Source organism: Falco rusticolus, chromosome 7, assembly GCF_015220075.1.
Source record: "Falco rusticolus isolate bFalRus1 chromosome 7, bFalRus1.pri, whole genome shotgun sequence".
In the NCBI taxonomy this organism is placed as follows: domain Eukaryota; kingdom Metazoa; phylum Chordata; class Aves; order Falconiformes; family Falconidae; genus Falco; species Falco rusticolus.
Window position 1 is genome coordinate 4,812,501 of NC_051193.1, and position 24,741 is coordinate 4,837,241.

Below are 24,741 nucleotides of genomic sequence, written 5' to 3' on the forward strand. Positions count from 1 at the left end.
GGAACGCTTTGATGTGCTCATTAAAACATCCTCCCCCTCTCAGAAAGGTCACTTCAAGCCTTCCACCACCACCACCTCCCCCAGCCACGCCAGAATGTGTCTGAGCCCTTGCCCTGCTCATCGCTGGGAAGCCCAGCTGGTCAGAAGGTTTTGTAAGCTTTCCATATCCAACCAAACTGGTGTGAATTTGCAAAATATCAGCCCTTTGGAGGTTTTGAACCTCTGCTGTATTTGTTGTGGGTTTACTTACTGCATGTGACAGGTTATCATTTGAAGAAGCACGGCAGATGATAACTAAATCTATCACATTAACAGTCTGTTTCTTAGGTCATGAAATATCAGTGGTATCTGGATAAACCACTCCATAAAGTACATTCTCCAAATGGCTTTTTTTTTTTTTTTTTTTTTAGTTAAAAATGCAAAAGTTTGCCTCCTGCTTCATCTACTATTTACTGAATGCCTCTGGTTATGAAAAGCAACTTTTGACAGACCATCAGGTTATATTTCTGTCTCCATGGAGATACTTTGGACGGGCAGTGGCTGAGAAGACCTCTACCATCCCTCTCACATTATATTCACAAGCACAATCAAGGCAACTCAAATGAATCCACCCCGGGTAACTTAGAGGAGTCACTAGCTATAGCTTTAATTTTCACTTTTACTCTCTGGAATTAGGACTTGCCCTGGAGCTCTTGTTTGAGAGATTTGCAGGTGACCTAGGGTTAGATCTTCCCATATCAGTTAACAAATTTTCTCTTTACGTATTATGCTGCTTTTCAAGCTAGTGATTTTTTTTTTAATAGAAAAATACATATACCAACAAATCACACAGTTATGATTTTTAAGGGAGGCTTCACAGCAGAACATTTATTTTCCTAATCTAGGAAACTGTGGATTTTAAAATTACATATAACTAACTTTTAATCTTTACAAATAAGGGTTAAGTTTTGTTGAACAGCAGAACCTACAAACATTGCCTCCTACTGACAAATGACCCACGCACACTTGTTTGTTTCTGCCCTGGTATAAATGGAAAAGGAATATGGAAGCGTACTACATTTCCACGTGGTCTTCACCACTGTGGGTTTTACTCTTCCTCTGGAATAAAGGCATGACCTTCAGATATATTTTACAAATGCTTGCAAAATTGAAATTGGTTATACTTCTGAAAGAAATCAAAGCACCAAACCAGCAAGACTGACCCCCCCTAATTTGTTCCTGATATTCTAAAAACCCTCTTCATCCCAATCTGTGGATTTTGCAAATGGCAAACTTCAATCACTGTCACAAAATACAGGACAAAAAAAAAAAAAAAAAGGATAAAAGTAATATTTTTTTTAAAAAAAAGACAATTCACAACAACCTTAATATTAAATATATTCTTACAATTATATTACATTGGTTTTCCCAGAGGTCTACAAACAAATTTATATAAAGAGATTATTTCATCCACCACTGAACTGCAGCCACTTCTCACAGAAATCTGTTTACCAGAGTTCAGTAACACAATTCAACGAAGTGGGCATGAAAAATATGGAGGGAGTGCGAGAAGCCAACAATAAGTGCTACCCAGGAGTAGGACTGGGATGCTCATGTTAGCACATTCCTCAGGCAGCAGGCATGTGGGACAAGCACATCTTAGGGAAGACAGTAAATTTAGCAAACCGCTGTTTAAAACCTTGTTTCAAGCGTCACAAACAGTGCAGTCAGTAGAACAAAGGGTGGTCAGCCAGAAACCAAATAAAGCAACGGGGTTTAGTTCTAACCAGTTCTGGCTTAACATCATCCTCGTTTATCAAATTTAGCGAAATGACCGCCAAGGTGATAGAGAGGAGGAATACCATGAGAACCTAGAGGACACTACGGAAGAGGAAAACCAATCACAACTGAGTAGGAATAATGCCACAATGCTACACAAAATCCCCCGAACCCCAAAAGGACAAACGCCACAGCAGGATGCCCAGGGAGGAGGACAGCCTGAAGAGGTTATCCTTCCAGGGAGGAGGACAGCCTGAAGAGGTTATCCTTCCAGGGAGGAGGACAGCCTGAAGAGGTTATCCTTTCTCCATGCAGCACCGGGCTAAGCCTGTGCGCCCAGAGAGCCGTGGGCCGGCTGGAGGAAGATTGAAGGAAAACTGTAAGAACAGCCAGAAACCTAGAAAGGAGACACTAAAAGAACTGGGCTCTTCAGACTAAAGACAGAGCAAGGATGACAACCACCAACGCTCCTGCACCTCCTCTCCGTGCTCACTACACGCACAACTACCACTATACGCTGCAGTGAGGGGAACCTTTCCAATAATAAAGCAGAGGAACAAATAATCTAAGGAAACAAGGGAGCCTCTAATACCAGAAGCATTGAAGAGCAGCAGATAAATATACATCAGGATTGTCCCTCCTCATAAGCACACCGCTGCCAGGCCCTTCTAGCTTGAAAGAAACTGAAAAATTGCTAAAGCCTGCCACTGGAAGCCACCTAGAAAAATCCCGAGCTTTCTCCGAAGAGCTGCAAAATCAAGTGTGATCACTACAGATGAGACAATTCTAGGGACATCTGAAAGAATATAACCCAAGGCAACAAAAATGCTTTGTATGAGTGTCGTTTTCTAACTAAACGGAGGTGCTGACTGGGTTGAGGCACCACACTATGCAGTGAGCACCCTCTCCTACGTCACTCGGCCGCCCACTGCAGGTAGCGTTGCACTCTCATGAATTAAACACATGGTTCCACAGGGCTGGCAGAAGAACGGCTGCCATGGAAGGGAAACACTTGCCCAGACCTCCAAATCATTCACTCTTACTCTGGCTGCTGGGGCTCCTCACTACATTGAGCAACCATCACCTAGCAGAGGAGGAAAGGTCCGTGTGTGATGTGCTCCTGCAGGTCATGTTGGAAATGCAGCCCTTGGCCCCGGCAGAGACCCCTGCCTTAGCAGCCCACGGACAGAGCAAACAGCAAACGTTGGGGCCGCTGTGGCCATCTCCAGAGGTGCCTCCAACTCACAGGGCAGTGAGGAGCAGGTATGTGCCTCCTCCTTATCCCAGCCAAGGCAGCCGGCTCAGAGCACGGAAGAGATGTAAATTTTCAGTAAATCCAGTATTTGCTGACAGTAAGCAAAGGGCCACCTAAACCAACCTAACCACGCCAATCCATCCACCTACCACTAGCTTTTTTTTCCTTAAGGAGAGCCGATCTTCCAGGTTTAAATTTTCATTCAGGCAATTCATTCAATGGCATCCACTGCAGGAATTGTGAACTGTGAGAAATGTTTCCTTCAAGTCACAACAGGAACATCTCCCATTCCACAGAAGCACCAACTCATGCAGGAGATCCCTATATATTTGCAAAAATCTCTCTGAAGGTATTTCAGTATTTCCTCCTGGATGGCTGGGGTTTTTCCCCCGCTCCTGATAAGCAGCTCTCATGGCAACAAGCATCATTTCATTTCAGGGATCTCATTTCAGGATCTCGCTCAACTTCCACAGCCCAAAAGGTAACAGCCACACAGTGCAACAAAAGGGCTGCATTAAGCCATTTTCTTACGCAATACACACTGGGAAGGGTGACAATCCCGTAACTAACTGGAAACCACAAACTTACATCCTGACCGTAAGATGTGCCTGTGGGCAATTATCTGTAGTAGTGAATTTTCCCCCTGTAGTAAATGGAACTTTTCCGAGGCTTGAAGCTGATGTCAGTGCGACCATGAGGTTTTACACAAGCCAAGGGAACAGGCACAGGACGTGTCCTGGAATGCTGGTCACAGAACACCCCTAACCCCAGTCCCCCAGACTGCCTCGAACTGTCGGGGTTAGAAAGCAAAAAAAAGTATACATCAGTCTTTCAAGATCATGAGCTAATTAAAACATACTGTAAAATCAGGATTTACTGATTACCTACATTTCCAAGCTTGACCATATTGTTCAAATATCAGTTTTACATTTTATTTTTTTAAAAAAAGACAGGAAGATTAAAATAATAATAAAAAAAATTAAAAAATTTGTCTTTAAATTTGAGGTTCCTAACGGATTTTTTTTCTCCCCTAAAAATCTCTTAATTTTCAAAAAAGAAAACACTTACAGAAAAAAACTAAAACTAAATTCAAATTTTACAGCAAGTTTCTAATTGACGGATCAAATTTATGTCAAAACTTATTTCTGGCTAAGGAGAAAAAAAAAATAATAAAGCAAAATGGAGCTGAAGCATATTATCTCACAAATGATATATGCAGTGAAACCTAAGTTAAGAAATTGGTAAGAGCTTAAAATAATAGCAAATGACTTAAAATATTGCCAGCGATTTCTGGAATATATTATAAAAGCAAAAATATTTGCACAAATTTATCATATTTAAGATATTATACAGTAATTTAATTCACTATTTTTGGCATTAGCATTTGAACAGTGTTTAATGTCTTTTAAATGGTTAGATATAATGATACATGTGGAAGAAAAAAACATTTCTTTCTTAGTGGGAGACGTGCTGTAACCAGCCCTCAATTTGTTCTCACAAAATAAATGAATGCTTAAAGGATGTTTCTGTCAATTGAAAAAACAACAGTAAAATGGCTACTTTACATGCCAAGTTAAACTAAATATTTTTTTCCTTGACAACCTGCTTACATTTAAATGAAACCAGGGCAAATTCAGTCAATAGTATGGATTACATATAATAAAAAGAATCTTAGACCATGTTAATACAGGGATCAGAAAGCAGCAACTTCGTTTAAAACCATGCAATTATTTAGCAAACTAAGATACAGCAAATAAATTAATCTGTTTTAAAGGGAAGCGCTTGCACAGTAGCTTTTTGACCTATAATTAAATCTTACTTGCAGAAATCACAGCGAGGGTAGGATTTGCTGATGAAAGGATAAAAACAAAATCTTGCAAAAAAACCCCAGCTTTGGTATGAGAAATAATAATAATAATAATAATAATAAATATATCTGCAAAATCTTGCTCTGCTGAAAAAAAGAGCTATGTCCCAGAGCTGGTGTAAGTCTGCATTGTCCCCTGATCTCCCTGGAGCAGCAGAACTGATTTGCTCCAGCTGAGGATCTGGCCCAGCATACGCAGAATATTCTGCATCGTCTCTCCGATGCTTTTTATATGCTGGGGTTTGGTAAAAGTACAAACCTTTCCCTAACAGGAGGAGCAAAAAGCCGTTTTCTTTCACTGAGGATTTTTTTCCCCCTGTATATTTTCTTATAAAGCAAACCAATGGCAAGTCTATAGTGAATGCTTTCTTGGGCTATAAAATTTCCTATTATCCACTTATATTTTCTTTGCAGTGGGATTTAAGAATGCCTCTTCCTTGAGACGAGTAATATGTCATCATTTTGTTGAACTAACAGGCCTGACAGTCTTGTCTCTCCGAGTTTGAGACACCAGGGCTCTGTGCTCGTGTTGCTGGGAAAAGGAAGGTGAAAAAGCTGGGAGGAAAGAAAAAAAAAAAAAAAAAACCTGAAGGGAAAAATCTAACTGGAACTAAATTCTTTACTAATTCATTCCCATTATTTATCATGCTGCAAAACCAAACTCTTTATATTAAAAAGGACATTTAAATTACGGTCTCTCTTACTTTCACTACATTTTGAAAGAACTTATTTGAATCCTTGGATTATCTATTTTAACAAATATCATCTTCTGCATTCATCATTTCTCCTGTCTTTTTGATCTTTTTTCTACTTATGTTCTTTATTTGAAACAGATTTTTAACAGATAATCTTGATCGTTACAACAATATCTTGCTTGCATTTTATTCAAATAATTCTTAAAAACAGCTTAAAAAGCCGTTTGGAATAACATCAAGCTCTCCATCAATCAAATGAAAAAATTCCGCTGGCGGTTGTATAAACATCAGATCAACTCTGATGTCTTCAAGGATTTCAGAGTGAACCATAAAAAACTCCATTAACTTCTGACAAAGAATGCAAATTAATCACAACATGGGGTGAAATGAAATTAAAGGCTCTTTTCTAATCAATGACAAGGCAGGATGAAATATTTGTTACTCTCTGCGTTCAGGCTGCCGGGATGCTCACGCTTTCCCGGCGCATCCCAACCGCAAGGTGTGAGCACGGATTCACCCGGGGTAGCTGCTTAGCCCTCCCCATCCCTACAGCTATCTGCTTACAAGTCGCCCGCATTCACAAAACACACTAATCATCTGAATCTCAGGTGCATCCAATTTGTTATTCACACTCTCCCGGTGCCAGTGAAAAGCCTGGCGTAGACAGATGCACCAGGAACCTTAAATGACAGTTTTGGCCTCCGGAAGTGCGATCGCTACAGCAAAATCTAGTACAGCCTCCAGGTGAAATGTCTGGAGCTCCATATGGAGCAGGGAAAATTAACAACAAGATGAAAATCGCTGTAGCAGCGGGGAGTCTGAATTTAAAAAAAAAAAAAAAAAAAGAAAAAAAGGGGGAAAAAAAAAAGAAAAAAATTTAAAGATGAGGAAAGAGAAGTAATAAATTAATGGGGTGTGAAAACATTCAAAGCTTTACAATACCAGGGGCAGTATTTGCTCAGATTTGGGGGCGGGGAGCAGTGGGATGGGAGGGTGAGGGATGTGGGACAGGATTTTTTTGGTGGATTTTTTTTTTTTTTTTAAATAAAAAAACAACTTCAGGTCATTTTCATGTAATTTATTAAGCGAGGCCTGGAATTGCAGCCAAAGGAAGGAAAACATTTCTCTAACTGCAAAAGTATCTTAAATACAGTCGTCATAATCCACACTTTCCTATAGCTGATTAAATCCTCGGCAGCCGAGTGCTGCCTATTTCTTTGGAATATTTCCCTAATGGATGCAGCATCCTTTTAACATCCTGCTTTGTATAAAGTTTGACTACAAGCCGAGAATATTTAGTGGGTAATTCTTTTCATTTCTCCTAAATTGCATTATCATTAAACAAGTCATTGCCCCCATCGCGTTTTTATACAATATACTGAATTTGAATCTATGTGATTAACTGTACATCTCACAGTTTGTTCAGCCACTGCACATCTTTGGGGTTCCAAGTTAAAATTTAATCAAATATAATGTGAGGTGCCATGGCCTTTTCAGTGTGAGGTTTGGTGGTTTGTTTTTGGTTTTTTTTACAGTTCTTTCTGCACAGACATGTAAAATCCAAACCACATAAATTAAGGTTAAACTTTTATGAGAAATTTGAAACTTTTTTTCCCTACGTGCCATCTTCAGGTACCTAAAAAGCTGGGCAGACTATGGACTAGCAACTGGGTTTGGTGGAAGGGGCTGCCCTTCTTTTTTAAATGTTTATGTAGCACAGAACTCATTCAAAAGAGTATTTTTTAGTATGTGTGTGAGCACATGCACCATTCCTACTAGTTTTAATAGTTACGCAAACACATCAGGGGAAGAATATACCCTTAAGTGCTTACGTCTGTAGCTACAGCAAATCCCATGAGCATCATACCTACTCCTTCCAAAAGGAGTTTTACACAGCGCCTTGCAATGCCATGCCAGGAAAACAAACAAAACAATGAAAACCGTAACGGTTTTAGCAATCTCCTACATTTTAAAGATTAGAGTTTCCTGTTCAAAGTTTTTGTAGTGGAAAAGTCTGTTCCAATGGTTACTATTTGTTATTTCCTTGTTCAGATCGCTACCTTTCGCAGTTAGCTACAGATAATGAAGTTAGCTGCACATCAAGAGAAAAGAAAATTACAGAAACTTTAAACACACCCATAAGCAACTTTACTTTCATGAGTAGTTGCTCACATGCTTAAGTGCCTTCAAGATCAGACTTTATAGGGAATGTAAGATTAAATAATGCTAGTGTGACGAGTAATTGTTAGCAAAACTATAAATACTTATAGAAGATGTGGAAACTGGGAAGTGGTAAGTTCTATCATTAAAATATTCTACTAGGGTCAGGGAAAAAAAAAATTAATCATCTTTTGCTCTTACTGGCACACTCCAGAGTTCTGAATTTCCACACTGCAATGATTCCCCCTATAAATCTTATTCATTTCAACTGAATTTGTACAGACCATTTCTTTGTGTCTTAAAAACAGAGAATAAGGAAAAAAATAACATTTGTTTTTCCATCTACAGCTGTAGATAAATATTAATTTGCAGGAAATTTCAGGTGTTCTCAAACATGGACCCATAGTTCCCATTTTCATAGAGAAGTAACTTCAAGTTATTTAGGGGCAAATTCTGCCAACACACATATCATTAGCTTCATTCATTTGAACAAGCCCACTGAAGTGAGGAAGGTTTACTCCAGTGAGTGAGTGCAGAATCAGGCCCTTATGTAAGGGTGAAACATATTTAGACATAAACACCCCTCCACCCTCCAGCTAATTATCCTCCTAATGAGAGTGGGTTTCTACAAATTCTTGTGACCAGCTATGTAAGTGCATGTCTAAAATACATATTCTTCACATAAAAATCCTTATGAAAAGCAGTTGCTTGAGAAGCTTAATAGCTACATTTTAAAGTTTCACCTCCTCAACTGTTTTACATTAAAAAATATATACAATTTCATGGACTACTGACTTGCCAAATATTCTTTTACAAACCCGATCCGTTTTTTAATTAGAATAGCAAAAAGGATCTTAAACTAGCAATCATGTTTTGCTCCCAATTCAGAAAACAAATTTTTGTCTAGAATCATACATAATGTATGCGCTCCAACTTCCTTCCCCAAGCTCCAACACTTTTGTCAACAGAGGGTTATCTTAAATTGTATCCCACGTCACTTTGATTTAGTGTTATAATACACCATCTACAATGAACACCAAGACACTCAACGAGCACAAGTGAGTACGCCGATGTATGGAGGACACTTCAACACAAGAGCTTCTTTTTCAATCCCCTCTTCAAAGGAGAGGGTACATTTTAAAATATGGATAAAATATGCAAAGGATGGCCTGTGAACCAGCTACAGCGCTCTCGGTCAGTACACATTTTCTATAGGAGATGAGAAAGTGAAAAAAAATCGGTGTATTTCTACATACGCAAAACCTTTGCAAGTCCATAAAAGTGTCAGGAGAATTTGCTTAAAACAGCTTATAAAAATGGGAGAGAGAGAGTCCCAGCCTATTATTCAATAACCATGTTTGTGATGCATCTGCATAATCTAACCATGCATAAATTAGTATGTGTATTACAACAGTTATTTGCATAATAATAGCAAGTTAATAGATGCTTAAAGAGCACAGACCAACACCACCTTTAAATCAGACATGCCTCCAGGCACTCTGATCTGTACAGACCAAGATGCAGAAAACAGTGTTCATAAAACACATGAAAACATAAAACCCACATTCAAATAATTCATTTTAGTCCCTGGACACTTCACTTTTTCCCCTCTCTCAGGAAAGAATAATTTGAGGAACTACAGAATAGTTTGTTACTATGATTTCTAACATCCATCTTGCAGTAAGAATTTAAAGTAAGCAGCCAACTTATTTCTGGATTGGCTGTTTTGTTCAGAGCTTCCTGGTTTTTCAAGCATACAAAGTAAAATATTACATGGTAATGCAGGACTCGGCACTGGTCTAGCCATTGCCGCTGAAGATGGGAACAGTTTTACCACCAACTTCAATGAAACTGGGGTAGGTCAGTGGAAAGTTAGAAAATGCTGTATCTAAATAAAATACTAATATTAGGTCCTCTTAAAAGGGAGAATCCAGAGCTCCCTTAAGTATTCCATCCACATTATATTCTTGAGAAGATTTTAGACCATCATACCATTATTTAAAATTGGAATTAAAAAAACCAAACCAAAACAACAAAGGAGTAGATACACCTTCCTGCTTCAAAAGCACTGTTGTACAGATTGGATTATTTTAATCTCTCAACAAAACAATCGTTAACATCATCATAATTTTCATTGTCTCCAGGGAAAGAAAATCTAGAGTTTGGAGAAGAGAAAAAGAGGGTGGGGAAAAAAAAAGAAATCAATAGAGACTTCTAAATGACTCCTTCAAGATACCACTTTTCAATTTAACAGGACAGATTTATTTGTATGTGGCTCAAATGTTCACAATTGCTCTCTGCACCTTCATACATAGGAATGAATGTCACAGTGGCAAACAGCAGTAATGAACAATCTTACCTGAGGATATGGAAACCTCCCAAGAGCAAGCTGGGAAAGGAAATAATATTTGTCTAGTTATATAGATTTGCATGGAGGGCACATTTTCTTAAAGAGAGAAAAGTACTCAACTCTTACTATTGTATAAATTGGAAAATGTCAGCAAAAGTAATTCTGAAAACACACAAAGAGCTGTATTTAGAATGGAGTAATTCACAACAACTGCCCCTTGTTCTATGTTTCCGAGTATTTCTGTATTTCCCAAGCTCTTTTGTCTGTACCACTCAGTAACATCGTCTGATGCCCAGGTTCCTGAGGACTCTCTAAATTAAACCAGTTCAGCCTCAATAGCGAGGCCAACGACACCGACCTTTACTGATAATTATCTGCAATGAACAGGTATCGGAGAGCATGCACTGAACTCCCAAAGTCCTCCCTCAACTGGCTCAGAGTAAAATCTGGGTTATATAGCTGAGGTTTGCTTCCTTATCGGTGTCAAACCCAGCTAGGAACCTGTGCGTGGGATCGGGAGAGAGACCATGGCACGCGCAAAAAGACATTTTGTCTTTTCTCCAGATCTACTTTCAGTTGCACACGATATCAGCTGATTTGTTGCCCACACTTTATAAGTCAACTGATGCATTACTAGAGTATCTGCCAGTACCAGCGTTAGACCCAACAACACACTACTGTTGCCACAGCTAATACGTATTCCACGATAAATACTTCCTACAAGACTTTATGTTTTCCCATTTGGTATCTGAACCTTGGAAACAACTTCAGCAAACTACAGCTAGTTTTAAGTTATTTTGTCTACTATTCAGTGAAGGACAAGGGTTTTCAGAGTTGACGCAAACTCCTCCAAAAGGGCATTCAAAGCAGCTCTGTTCCAACCTTCCTGGATAAGCCCAGCTCCCTCCACGGTTCACACAGGAGCCAGAGTCAGATGAGCTTCTCCAGACTCCAATTAACCTTCACGAATCCTCCCGCCACCAACCTTCAGAAGGAGGTCTACCAAAAGGGTTACGGCCGCACTACTATCACTGATGTGACTGATGCATGATAAACCAGGTATATTCACATCAGACTGACCAACAGCATCAGGGCTGAAGGTCTCAGCCATCCTGTCACATGCTGCAAAGGCTAAACCACACGTCAGCGCTGGGCCAAAGCTGCTTCACAGCACCTGTGTTGCCACTGATACTTGAGCTCCTCACAGCCGTGGTTACTTGACCCAGCCAGACTGCAGCTGAAGCCGCTGTGTTAACCTACGATGAAACCGCAGCCTGGCAGGCAGCACAAAACTAGCCTAAGCATGAACAATAAGGCACAGACAGAGCTGTAGCAAGGTGGGGAACTGATGGGGCAAAGACCCGCTGACATACTTGAGCCTCACCAGGACAAAGGTCATGAGAAGGTAGCAAGAAGCTGACAGCATGAGGGGAAGCAACCAGGGTACAGCAGAGATAGCACCCTTTCTGTGATTCCAGCTGCTGTCCAAACCTAGTTTCGTACCAGCCACTTGGCTGCGAGCCTCAGCAAATACAGCAAATTTCTTCCAGATCCTCCAAGGAAAGACATTATAAAAGCAGAGTAGGTCTTGAAGCATTTGCGTAAGAGAGGCATGCAAGAGAAACCCTAACAGATGAAACAATTTTTTTGGTCGCTACTCTTTGAAAGAAGCTCTCACAATATTGAGATAGTATTTGTCCTGAAAACCCACAGATGTATCAAATGGGTTCTAGAGGGGCCACTCAGTTTGTACAGTATCTCTGAATGCTCACTCACTGCACAGACACACCACAGTTATGGGAAACACATACCTAAATTTCCATGCATCACTGAAAAATCACTCTGGTCTTTTCTATACATCTCATCACTGGGAGTTTGCATAATGGCTGAGGAGGAGCCATCATGGTCTGCTCTATCAGTATGGTGTTGACCAAGGATCCCTACAAGCAGTAGCGTATGCGGTTTTTCCAAGACGTTTCTATTGTGCCACTCCTCTCTCCGAAAGCTGTGATCTGCTTGTACACTTCCATTTGGGAATCGTCGTGTTTTCTTGGTTTCTAAGACCAGCACGACAGAATGTAGAAGAAATCAGGCTTACAAGAGACACTGGAACAGGGAATGACGTTAAGGTGACAAAGCAAGGAAGATCTCTTTAGGTTCTCCAAAGCAACACAATTTAAGCTAGCTTCCTCCGCTGGGTTTCTCCTGTGCTCTGCCTTCCAGGCTTGCCTTTAAGACTCAACTCTTTGGGGTAAATTCCACTTTTCTGTTCTGTTTCTGATGCAGTGTTGGGTGCAGTGCCTCTCTTTGCAGCAAAGTCACCCTCGTAACAAACCAACCTGAGCTCAGCAGGCTTGACTGCCATCCTTTCTATCACTTCGGTCTGGTTCACAGCTTCCCCCATTTCAGTGTCACTCCAGTCACTGATGGCAGGCTTTGAAACACACTGCTAAATAGTTAAGCAAAGACCCTAAGTTTTCTGTTGTGCTCAGTCTTAAAGACCAGGAGTTACTAAACCAGAGACTTTTTCATCTCTCCTTTTGGGAGGATGATCCTTAACTTCCAAGAAGCTGGCTGAGATCCTAAGCAGCGCTGCTTAGCCTATAAATGCCTAGCAATAAACCTGCAAATGCCACACACTTTTGCATGAACAGAAGTAAAAGAAATCCTGATTCTCCCAATGACTACTGACTTAAGAACAGTCGTTACAATAGCTACAGACTTGTAGAAATGTAACAGTTATCCCACTGCTGAACAAGAAGATAATTATGGCTATATGCACAGGGCATCGTTCTGCAGATCTTACTGAAGCAGGAAAATGACCACTGCCTCGACGATGACTTCAAACATTTCCATTCCCACTGACAATTCCTCTCCCTCACCACCACAGGCCTCAGCAGGGGCTCCAAAGGCAGCAGTTTTCTGCCAGACATAAGTATGGCATGTATAAACGAGCTTCCAGGAATCCAAAATGCATCAGGAACAAGTTCTTTGAGGGTTGTTAAAAAAGAAACATGTTCCTCAGTGAAGCTGCTCCTGGAATGAGAACTGCAAAGCAACACAGCCATGGACACATCATGTGCCAGTTCTGCATCCCCCTGAACCACCACTCGATTCATCTAGTCAGAGTTGTTTCCTCCCTGCAAGATTGTCAAGGTATTATAAATTAAGAAACTTACCAAAGAGTATGTAATCTTCCCTGAAATAGCCTGCAGATATGTCACTGTACTAAATGTGTTTCAGATTTAATGAAGCTTTAATGTCCTTTTTAATTTTGCCTGTTTCTGTATCACCAGGGGTCGAGCAAGGCAATCAGCACTCAAGAGGGTGGTTTGGTTTAAAACTAGGAAAAACTCATTTGCTTATGAGTTGCACTGTATTTTCTTAATTAAATTTACTAAGTAAAATGGTTTAAGTTCAGCCAACCAATGACCTCTGTATGTAGATTTAGATTTATAAACAGCATCACAGTTAAAAGAAAAAAAAACCAACCCCAAAACAAACAGATTAGAGCTTCACTAAAGAGATTTTCATACTTTCCATCATCTGTCTCAAGGAAGTCATATAAACATCTGCAGCACAAGCCCAACGCAGGATACTAAAAAAAAAAAAAAAAAAGTAAACTACCATACCAGGCTATCAGAAACTTATCTCCCCTGCGTTTGCACGATGAAACTCAGGAACTTGCAATTTTGTTTTTAAGGCACTGTAACAAAAATACAGTATTTCCACTCACACCAAGTTAGGTTTGCGGACTGACCAGTATTTTACGTAGCTCTGGATATTAAGGAGGGGAGAAGGGAATGCTTAAAATTCAAGGAGCCGTTTCTCATTTCCCTATGGATACCCTCCCACTACACAGGAACTGTAGGAAACATTATTTTAAGAAGGCCCAGCAAATTGCAGTGACAGCTTGGTAGGGAAATATAAATGAGAATCAGCCCATATCAGCAAGGACTATGTCAGAATACACTCTCCTACACCATTTCATTCCAGAAAAACCACATGTCTGTGTGTGGTTTTTTTGGGGGGTGGTGGTCGTGTGCCTGGTTTTTGTTAAAACGGTTATTTTCTTAGACATAGGTTGGAGCACTTAAAACGCTCATCTTATGGCGTTCAGTGAGCTTGTGTCCTGAAAATTGAGGTGCACTTCCAAGTGCAAGGACCTGCTGGAGCCTTCCCCCAGACCCGGAGAGAGCTGCAGATGGAGGGATGGGGTGCACCATCAGCTTGTAATCCAGTACTTGATAAACTGAGAAATCATCCCAGATTATTAAACAACAGGCAGAGGTACAGTGTGCATGTATGCTGATTTTTATCAAACTATATCTAAAAAACACGTAAGGGAAAGCAAAAAGAGCGCGAGGCAGCCAGTTTCAGCAGGGGCAGGTGCCTAAACCATCCGTGCCGAGCGGCCACGAGGAGGGCTGGAAAGCAACACCAACCTGTTCTCAAATACACACATTTAACGTGCAGCTCAGTAACGCAAAATTAAATTGACTTGTTGAAATAATTTAATTAACAACTTTGGAACCAAAAATGGAAATCCAGAAATCCTCACCAACAAACCGCTTCCTCTGTGTCGCTCCCTGCTTGCTTGCCTGTGTATTGTTAATAAGAATTACAACAGCAACTTGGTCTGTCTCCTGTTCAGAAAGTGACTGAGGGAAGGAAGTTCAAAACATATTTTTAGGACACTCAGGCAATAAAGTCTCCTACTTAGATTATTGTCTATGTTGTGCAAGTTGTTTTTTAATTTACAGTTATACAGAAAAGCATGGGATGTTTTTATTCTTAATTTAGACACATTCCATGTTTCTCAGCATAACTGCAAATTGAAAATAAGCACTTACAATATCGCTAGTGATCTAGCTGAAGGAGGACTTTATAGTCTGAAATGTTCTAAAATTTGTTCTTAATTACCTTGTGCACATTTTACACAATTAAATTTCCATCTAAGGATTTTGCATTTAGATTGTGCACTGCAGTTAAACCCTCATTTTATGGAAAAGCAGACACCACTTCGGAACATTCAGACACAGGAAACTTTAAAAATCAGACTTAACTACTGGATAACATAAAATTCCCTAGGTGAAGTTTCATTCCAGGACCAATTTATACATTCCTAGATAGATGGCTTAAAATCACCTGAAACTCTGCAGGGTACAGACCTTAATAAATATTAAATACCTCAAAAACTACTCTCAGATTTTTCTTTCCTTCTAATATCAATTTCACTGTCCTCTTATTGCACAGTTAAAAAAAAAAAAAAATCCGAAAGGATATAACAGCAATTTACCAGCGTTAAAGTGCTTCTGAGGTTAAACTGACAACAAAGAAGAACAGAAACACAAAGCATCTTGAAGTAGGGTTTCAATTAAATGTGCAGGATTTAGTAATGCAGGACGAAAAAAGAGTTACAAATTAATTTAATCTTCTGCCTATAGTTTGCAGCTGCACTCCAAAGTGTCTGGGGCTTAAGAACAAAGCCTTGAAAGGCCTCAGAGTGAGGAAAGCTTCAATTTTTAATGTATAACGCCATTAGCTGATAACTTGTGGAATCTGCGACCCCTGCGGAGGGGCATAAGCGCGGGTAACAGAGACTGATGAAGTGACATATTTGTTCATGTCTAGGACTATGAGGAAGAAGGTTATTACTAATACCGTCAGGCCCAACAGAAATATGCCCTAATAACCTTTGGGACATTCCTTGGCTTGAGCAGATGAGTTTGAGATCTCTCTACATAAAATATATTAAAAATCAAAGCCTAATTCACCTTAATTAAAGATAATTAGTTTCACTTTGACTTCTTTTAAATATGAACTATAGTAAATGCACTGCAAACTAAAGACTGCAGACAATCATGATTAAATTGCACATTTCTTCCTCGCCACGAATCCCTTCTGTTCCCAGCCTTTTACCACTACATCTTCAAAGGTGTTGCTCAGAATAGCAGTGCCTTTTCTAAAGGGAAAAAGGTGGGACACGGGCCTTTCAGGGCAATCAATGGAAATTGTCAGGTGCAAAATTTACACAAATGGTCTGTAACAATTAATGAGACTACTTGTTTGAGCAGAGAGGCTTCCCGCTTATTTGTTTGCTGGATTTAAATTAATACCTAAAGGGAAAAAAAAAAAAAGTTAAATTTGGTTGTGCTGGTGGAAATGCAGCTCAACTTCAGCTGCTCCCCACCTCCGTGGGCATGAGAGGATTCACCTGCCATTACCAACTGAATAAATAACAGGGAAAGGCAGATTCCACTGGCAAACATTTCTGAATTTTTGACTTTTTAAAGGTGGAAACAGCCGTACTACACAGTATAAGAACAGGGAACGTTCATCTACATTGCATAATCCTATATATTACAAACGCACCATGGCTGATGTTATCCCTTAATTGTCCACCCATCCAGCTGCTCAGGTAGGGAACTGGATTATTTATTTAGCTGCCGCACGGACTGCTCACGGTGGCCCAAGAGCAATTGCTGAGAAATATGATACATTGAGGTCTCAACCCGCGCAAACTGTACCTAAACTTACACTTTATTGCAGCTTAGTTCACAATCTTCACCTAATATAGGGTTACATCCCAGCGCAGCAAGCGGATAAATCATCCTGGAATATTACTCCGGCTAAGTTTAGCTGTGAGTGGAGCATATGTGCTTCCAAGTCACTGAAGCAAAGGCCCATAAAATACACTAATTACTGGAAGTTATGGTCACTGAGTGATTGATAGCACTCTGCGAGGCAACTTCTCTGTTTTCAGCTATTCTGACGGGCCTCCCCCACCACACAGCAATTATTAATTCATGACCCAACCCTCAGGCACTGGTACCTTTACTTCTAATTCCACTGCCACAAAGATGGTGATGGAGCTGGACATTGTCTTCATCCTGGTGGCCGCTGAAGATGGCAGACAAGGAAACGGAGCTAATGGCCACTAAATTCCGCACGTGTTGCAGCCACTCTGAATGGCCAAGTGAGACGTGCAAGGGTTTGCCCCTACAAGAAAGTCACAAACATCACACTCCTACAGCCCTTAAAACCAGAGTAACAAGGTGAGGCTCATTGCAAAAAAGCACTTTTTATTCGCTTGCTTGCCTTAATCCTCAACAGAAGATGTCTGTTATTACGCAGTCCCACCTACATTACCCATGGTCCAAGCTGTGAGGCAGCTCAAGGCACGAGTCTGCTCTCAGCCATACTTCAAGAAACCAAAAACAGCCAGAAATGAAACATTTGCTCTGTAAAGCTGGGTCCTTTCCAGGAAGGGTCTGGCCAAGGGCTAGAGCCACAGAAACCTGCGCTGCTCCAGGCCCTGCTATGTCACCCACAGAGGTGGCAATCCTGTGTTTTCAGAAACACTTGGTTCAGATTTGCTCTAATGTCGGTGTTATTTCGTGATCTGCAGCAACAAAGTAAACACCTAGCACATCCAAGCATTGCTTGTTATTAGATGGCTGGGCACAGAAGTGAGGCTTGGGGTTCTAAATTAGTTTAGAGAGGGTTGGAATTCAGTAAGAAGAGGAAAAGAGGTGGAAAAGAGGCGGGGAAAAGGAAGAAAAAAGGAGAAAAAGGCAACAAGGAGAGGGGGGGGAAAAGGCAACAAGGAGAGGGGGGGGAAGGCAACAAGGAGAGGGGGGGGAAGGCAACAAGGAGAGGGGGGGGAAGGCAACAAGGAGAGGGGGGGGAAGGCAACAAGGAGAGGGGGGGGAAGGCAACAAGGAGAGGGGGGGGAAGGCAACAAGGAGAGGGGGGGGAAGGCAACAAGGAGGGGGGGGAAGGCAACAAGGAGGGGGGGGGAAGGCAACAAGGGGGGGGGGAAGGCAACAAGGGGGGGGGGAAGGCAACAAGGAGAGGGGGGGGAAGGCAACAAGGAGGGGGGGGAAGGCAACAAGGAGGGGGGGGGAAGGCAACAAGGAGAGGGGGGGAAAAGGCAACAAGGAGAGGGGGGGGAAAAGGCAACAAGGAGAGGGGGGGAAAAGGCAACAAGGAGAGGGGGGGAAAAGGCAACAAGGAGAGGGGGGGAAAGGCAACAAGGAGAGGGGGGGAAGGCAACAAGGAGAGGGGGGGAAGGCAACAAGGAGAGGGGGGGGGAAGGCAACAAGGAGAGGGGGGGAAAAGGCAACAAGGAGAGGGGGGGAAGGCAACAAGGAGAGGGGGGGAAGGCAACAAGGAGAGGGGGGGAAAAGGCAACAAGGAGGGGGGGGGAAGGCAACAAGGAGAGGGGGGGAAAGGCAACAAGGAGAGGGGGGGGAAAGGCAACAAGGAGAGGGGGGGGAAAGGCAACAAGGAGAGGGGGGGGAAAGGCAACAAGGAGAAAAAGGCAAAAGTAACTTAAGACACATCCTACTGTATCTACTGAAGTGCCTAGATTCATCTAATGCATCAGCTGAAGAACTTCTTGAATTCTCCGTGTAGGAACGGGGAAATCACGCTTTTCACAAGTTTGCTTAGCGATGGCCTCATGCCACCCACTACGAGCCATCCTCAGCGCCTCTACCAGCACCAGCAGCACCCCCACGGCAAGGCCTCCCCTAGTCTCTCCAGTTTAAGCAAGCAAAAATGCGACTGCTCGCTCCAAGCACGCAAAACCAGGCCAAGTCCACTATGAACTGTCACTTGATCGGAGACACCTCACTTCAGCCAGGTATTTTGTTACGATATCAAGACTCCCGCTCTACATGGAGATTAAATGCAAATTCTCATTTTCCTTTTAAGCCTGACCCTTGCCATCTTCTATTGGGCTATTAATTAATATTCCTACTACCCCTACTCCGTGTCGTTTTTGACACTGTAGGTCACTGCATGGCTCATGTCTGCTTCCAGCAGTCACATGGACATCTACTGCTGCCCCACCACAACTGTACCCCTTCCTACCAAACCTTCACCAAGTCTCCAGCGCCACTACAGGAACTATGCTGTGCCACCAAGCTTCAGGGCTCCCACTGCCCCACCCCCATCCATTTACCTGCTGTTGATTAGGTAAGGGTGTAAAATTGATGAAAGACCAACCATAACATCCACACTAAGTGAAATCCTGCAGAAGACGGAATCGTGGTCTGTAGAACTTCCTGCAGATCAGCTCACAATCTCGATCTTGAACCATTATCACTTCAAAGCTGATGATATGTGACTAATCACTTATTTTAGACTCTTCAGAAAGAGTTCTTTTGAAACCTCCTCGATGCAACTCTTTACATCACATGTATGCAGTTAAACATTTTAAAGCATGAAGTGCTCTAAGAGAATCATCTTAAAGCAGAGCTGCTTCTCTTGTAGCACCCTCTTCAAACATGTTCCTCCTCTTTGCCTGCGTGGTGTGAGTGAACTCTTCCTACATCTCCAGCTGTGCTCCCAGCCCAAGAGTGCTGAAGAGTGTGCTCCACAATGCTGACACTGCATGCAATGAGTGCTGACCCCGCTCAGACAATATGTACCTGCGCCTGAAATACACGATGTAAGGCATGTTTGTTGCATACATACCACTGTGTCTATATGTGGGAATGCACACAACTGCTGAAAATCTGTCCTATGACTGCTTGAAATATTGCTTAAACCAGCATCTTAACACAAATGTCACAAACAACTAGCAAAGCTTGAAAGCTCTTGCAAATACACAGATAACAGAGAACTCTGGCGACCGAAGACTTAAAATTCTCCTTTTGGGAGTTTTAAGGACTTGCTTCTAACTTTAAAACCTATATACAAACTCCTTTTCCCTGAAGGAGAGAACACTGATAATCTTTGCAAGAAAAGTTAATTTTAAAAGGAGGCCTGAAACACAGGAAAGTAGCTGTTTTTCTCAGCAGCGGACAGTGGAAAGTAGAGACTGGGATGTGACACAAAAGGAGATGCAAAAAGGTATCATCAGCCAAGCACACGAGCTCATATGCCACAAACTGAGGAAGTTTTGGAAGTGTAAGCAAATCGCTCTCATTTCTTGCGTTTCAATATAATTTAATATCAATTCTATCTGCAGACTGAATGAGCCCTGGATCTTCTGGCAAAGATCTGCAAGCGTATACTTTGCCTCAACCAGCAACTCTGATCACAACTCTAGTCCATTCCCTTCCCAAAACTCCCTTCTCACCTACCATCTCTCCTCACGACACGTAGGAGACTCTGGTCCTCCGTACTGTCTGAAGAGCATGCCAGCACTCCTCAGCAGGCAGCCCCGAGACGGTAAAATCCAGCAGAAACCCAAGAAGCAACCCTCTGTGAAAGCAGGACCTGAGCAGGCACCAGCCCCACGGGTCCCACCAAAACTCTTCTCGCCCAGCCTCTCGTCTCTTACAGCAGCCCGTTATCCCAGGAGAAGCGGCTTGGCTGAAGGCAGACCTGCTCCTCACATCCCCGCAAACAGGCACCGCCGGACAAGGATTGCTGCCCGTTAAAAACCAACACGATGTATTTCATCCTCTTTTGGATGCTTTAAAGTTCACTTTTGGATAGCAGCCGTGCAAGGTAGGGTTAGAGTCACGGTGGAGAGGAACAAGAAATATTAGGCAATTTAATTTATCCTCCTGTGCAGGGCACAGCTCTTGGAGGGAGACCGAATGGGCGACGGAGCGCACACAGCACTCAGACTCAGCCCAGCCAGCCTGGAGTGTGTTTTATGACTGAGTTATAAACCCCTGAAAAACAGCTTTTATAAATGAAAATGCTGACACAGTCTTCAGTGAAGTGACAGCTATGTCATTGGTTTAAATTGAAGTTGCTCTGTCAACCACTATTTGCACTTAAATAAAACACCTACAGACCTCATGAAAACAGACAATTTGTGATGAAACAATTTTAAACAGTTTTACAGATTATGTGTTAAATTTAATTCCCTTCAAAAAAATACTGAAGAAAGAAATACAAACTCCAAAAAATGAAAGAATAATGAAAAAGCTAGCAACATTTGTTCTTTTTTTTTTTTTTTCTCCCTCCCTTTTAAATTTATTTTTTTGTTTTTGGCAAAGGGAAGACTGAGCACCCTCAGACATCTCTTACTTCACAAGGAACAAGAACGCTCACCATATCTCCAAAGTTAGGTGGTACCCACATCTAATACTCTTATATTCTGCTACCAATTATTTGGGGGGCTGTTTTCTTAACCTTCAAAAAGAATGGTTCAGTTTCTCCTTATACATAGCTATGCAGCAAAAAAAATTCAAGACATTTTAAAGGCTCAGAAGAAAATTAAAGAAAATTCAGGAAGATGTACTTAGCTGCTATTTTATGTTATCATATGTCAGAACAGCCCTTGCTAACTTGTTCCCACACACTATTTCTTTTAAATTAACATGCTGTAACTGTACTAGCGCAAAGTTGTAGGGACTGGAGCATTACACTACTAAGTGGAGACGATTTTAAAATCCTATAGTAAATGCTAGCTTCCCTTTTTAACAGTTCCATCAACAAGAGCCTGGGTGTCTCCACTACCAATCCCCATGTCAATACAGTGTTACTTTAATGACAGTGACCTTGTGTGGCTCTTTGAGCATCTTCTTCACCTTTTTTGAGACATTTTTCTAAGCCACTGTCCTTGCTTTCATCATTTAACACATCAGTCAAACCACTTCAATAAAACAGCGATCATGTTGAAGAGAGGTCTCGGAGGACCAGATGACATACCAATTAACAAAGCACACAGCACCGAATTGTTTTTTGTACATCTGCTTCAGAAGACATTTGTGGAAAGTGAGAGAGGGGGGGAAAAAAAAAAGTTCAGAAGGTTTAAAAGAGGAGAGTAAATGCAAATTAAAAAGAGTTTTCCTAATGTTGGCTAATATAATGTAAAACGTATCCTTCAAATCAAATTCATGACTGGACAGGATACCTACTAATAATCCCAAAATAAATTCCAAATATCTTGGTCTACATGATAAATCATCGGATTGCTGCTGCACATCTAAATCCAGTTTTTATTCAGCAGAGGAACGAGCAAATGCCCACTCTATAGGACTTCTGCATTTCTGTCACTCTATTCCACCACGACTCAAGAACATCATAGTCAAACCTTTATGTAACACAATCTCGGTTTAGCCCTTTGTTGGCTAGATTAATTTACAGACTGCCTGAGTACATTCTGTATCTCTCCCAAAATTGTGAGGGCTCTCCAGCACCACAAACCATTAAAATGGTTTGCAGTAAAACAAATTAAGAGAACTGCATCCCCTGTGACACGTTAAAGTATGTCATTATTGTAATTCAGCATTAGCTTCAGTTAGACTCTGGAAAAGATTTACAAGACCTGAACGCAGTGATTCAGCATTAAGTATTTTCATTTTGATTAAAAATGATTTGGCAGGGAATTTTTTGTTCGAAAACATGACAACGGTCTGGGTTCACTTTCAGGCTACAAAATGTGAAATTTGCCTAGACGCAGAGGGCCAGCACCGAGCCCCCTTCACTTCTATCGTCTTCTCCTAAAAACAGCAGTTGCACTTCGCTGAAAGGTATATTTAGCTTCACCTTAGTGACACGGTATTAGACCAGAAGAAAAGGGAAGGGCATCTGTATTTTCTGGTTAATAGTATCATGCCTTTGCCAGGCTGTGCCAGAAAGATGAGGCAAGTCGTCGATGGCTGGAACGCTTTGTTCTGACAGGACGCAACAACAACTTCAAGCAGGGGGAAGCTCTCTCATGGACTGTCCCCAAGCTGGAAAACTCCCCCGAGAGCTTATGGCTTGAGCTGTCAAGGCTGCAAGGGTTTCCCAGCTGTAGCTGGCTTGTTGGAGGCCAGCCAAGGTGGGTGTGAAGAAGGCTGCGTGGGCCATACACCCCCTTCTGCCACCACCAGACCAGAGCTACCTGTCCCTGCTCCCAGACCAGACCAAGGCAGATCTGGTTTTACTGGTCAAGAGGTTATCGTAACACAGGCACTTCTACTCAATTTACACACTCTAGGTCATCATTCCTATAAACAATCATTCATTTATTTATAAAGTCATTGAATTTTATGTTTTGTAAAACACCTGATAAGACCTAAGCTGAAAAGAACAACCTTTTTCCTGAACCAAACCTGACCTTGTTCTGACCAAACCTGCCGAAAGCGTGGCTTCTCCGCAGTGACCGCGCTTACAACCACATTCCTTCAAACTGCTTCACTTTGGTAAGACTGTCTCTTGCTTGAACCTGTATTTGTGAGAAAGCTTTCTCAAAGGCCTTGTGAACAGTTCAGTTCAAACACTTCATTTAATCATGCAAGGAGACACTCATACCGTCGTGCAAATATTTCTGCAAAGTTTCTGCAAGGCCGTTAACCAGCTCAAACCTGGAATCTGCATTACGCTGTTTTAATTTTAACCCTAATAATACAGAAATACTATCACTTTTGATCCCACAGGTGTTGAAAGGATGCAAAGGCATCCATGTACCAGGCCCTACTTCCTACTCTTAAGTTTTATTAGAGGGTTTAAGGTTTGTACAGAGGCTCTTTAACTGAACTGAACGCAGTTAAGAACAAACCCATTCTAAATACAGCCAAGAAATTTTGCAATAATTGAAAACATGCACATATAGAAGAGTCTACAAAGACTACACTGAAATATTTTGATTCTAGATTGATCTGATTCTTGCAATGGGCACATGAAAATGATAGATGTTTGCATACCTCCATGAAGGAAATCCCTAGACTCCAAACGTCCGAATGAATTCCATACTGTTCTCCTGAAATCCGCTCAGGCTGCAAAGAGATGGAAAGAAACATCTTCTTGAGCCTCGCAAACAAACACACATACTTATTCCACAAAAGCTAGCCCAGGGCAAACAAGTCGACTGAGAAAATGCAAAGAAGCATATAAAACTCACCAGCTAACCTGGAAGAGAGCACATCCGCTCTTCAAACTTGACTTATATATCTATTTTGGCTTCTTCTGCAAGAGCAAAGGACTTGGTAACGCTCAGACTTGTAGCCATGCATTGCTATGCACCTTGTAAAGTTGGCCTTGGCATTTGTGTTTGGGCTGTTTTATCCAACAACAACAACAAAAAATAGCCAATGGCTTGCACATGCACAGCAAAGCACGAAGGTCAAGCTGCGAGAGTCCGGTGGTATATACTCGGTGGTATATACACCTATAGCTCAGCCCAGGCACAACAGCAAGGCGTGACAGGAAAACAGACTCCTCATGCTGAGTGAAGGTGTTGGGGAGTAACTCTGGTTTAAAAAGCAAAGTTAGGGAAGCCAAAAGGATCAATGAAGTCACATGCCAGCAATTTTATCTTATATACTTTTTAATTTCATTTTTGACCTATGGAGGAAAAAAAAAAAAAAAAGGCTTCACTCAAAACTATTAATAGCAAGTTTAATGCCTCATGAAATAGAGTGCTGTAAAATGTAACTGCTAGTTTTTACTTGAAAGCTACAATTTAAGCATTTCCAAGGTCAAGTACAGCATGAAATGTAACAATAAAAGGCTCCATGAGACTTCTCTCCCCACTGTGCTGTTAATGCACCTGTCTAGCCCCACCACCTACGAAGTACTGGCTGTATTTTTAGTCTTTAATAATCCAGAGACCTTTTTTAGAAAACAAACTCCCAAATTAGTGCCAGTCCAATGTGTTTTCGGATTTTTCCTCTGCACAGCTAATCCCAGGTCAAGAGCTTTTATCGCAGCGTGAATGTTAAGTAAAAAACCACAGTGCTGCCCACATTATCTTTAA

The 24,741-nt window shown here is 41.5% G+C and overlaps 1 protein-coding gene across 1 annotated transcript in view; it reads right to left on the bottom strand.

Moving 5' to 3' along the window:
• MAP2K5 (mitogen-activated protein kinase kinase 5) overlaps positions 1–24,741 on the bottom strand; it is a 140,893-nt gene that overhangs the window by 41,968 nt on the left and 74,184 nt on the right. The window contains 2 exon segments of the mRNA XM_037394283.1: positions 10,095–10,124; positions 23,690–23,761. Of these exon segments, the coding sequence (XP_037250180.1) occupies positions 10,095–10,124; positions 23,690–23,761 (102 nt within the window).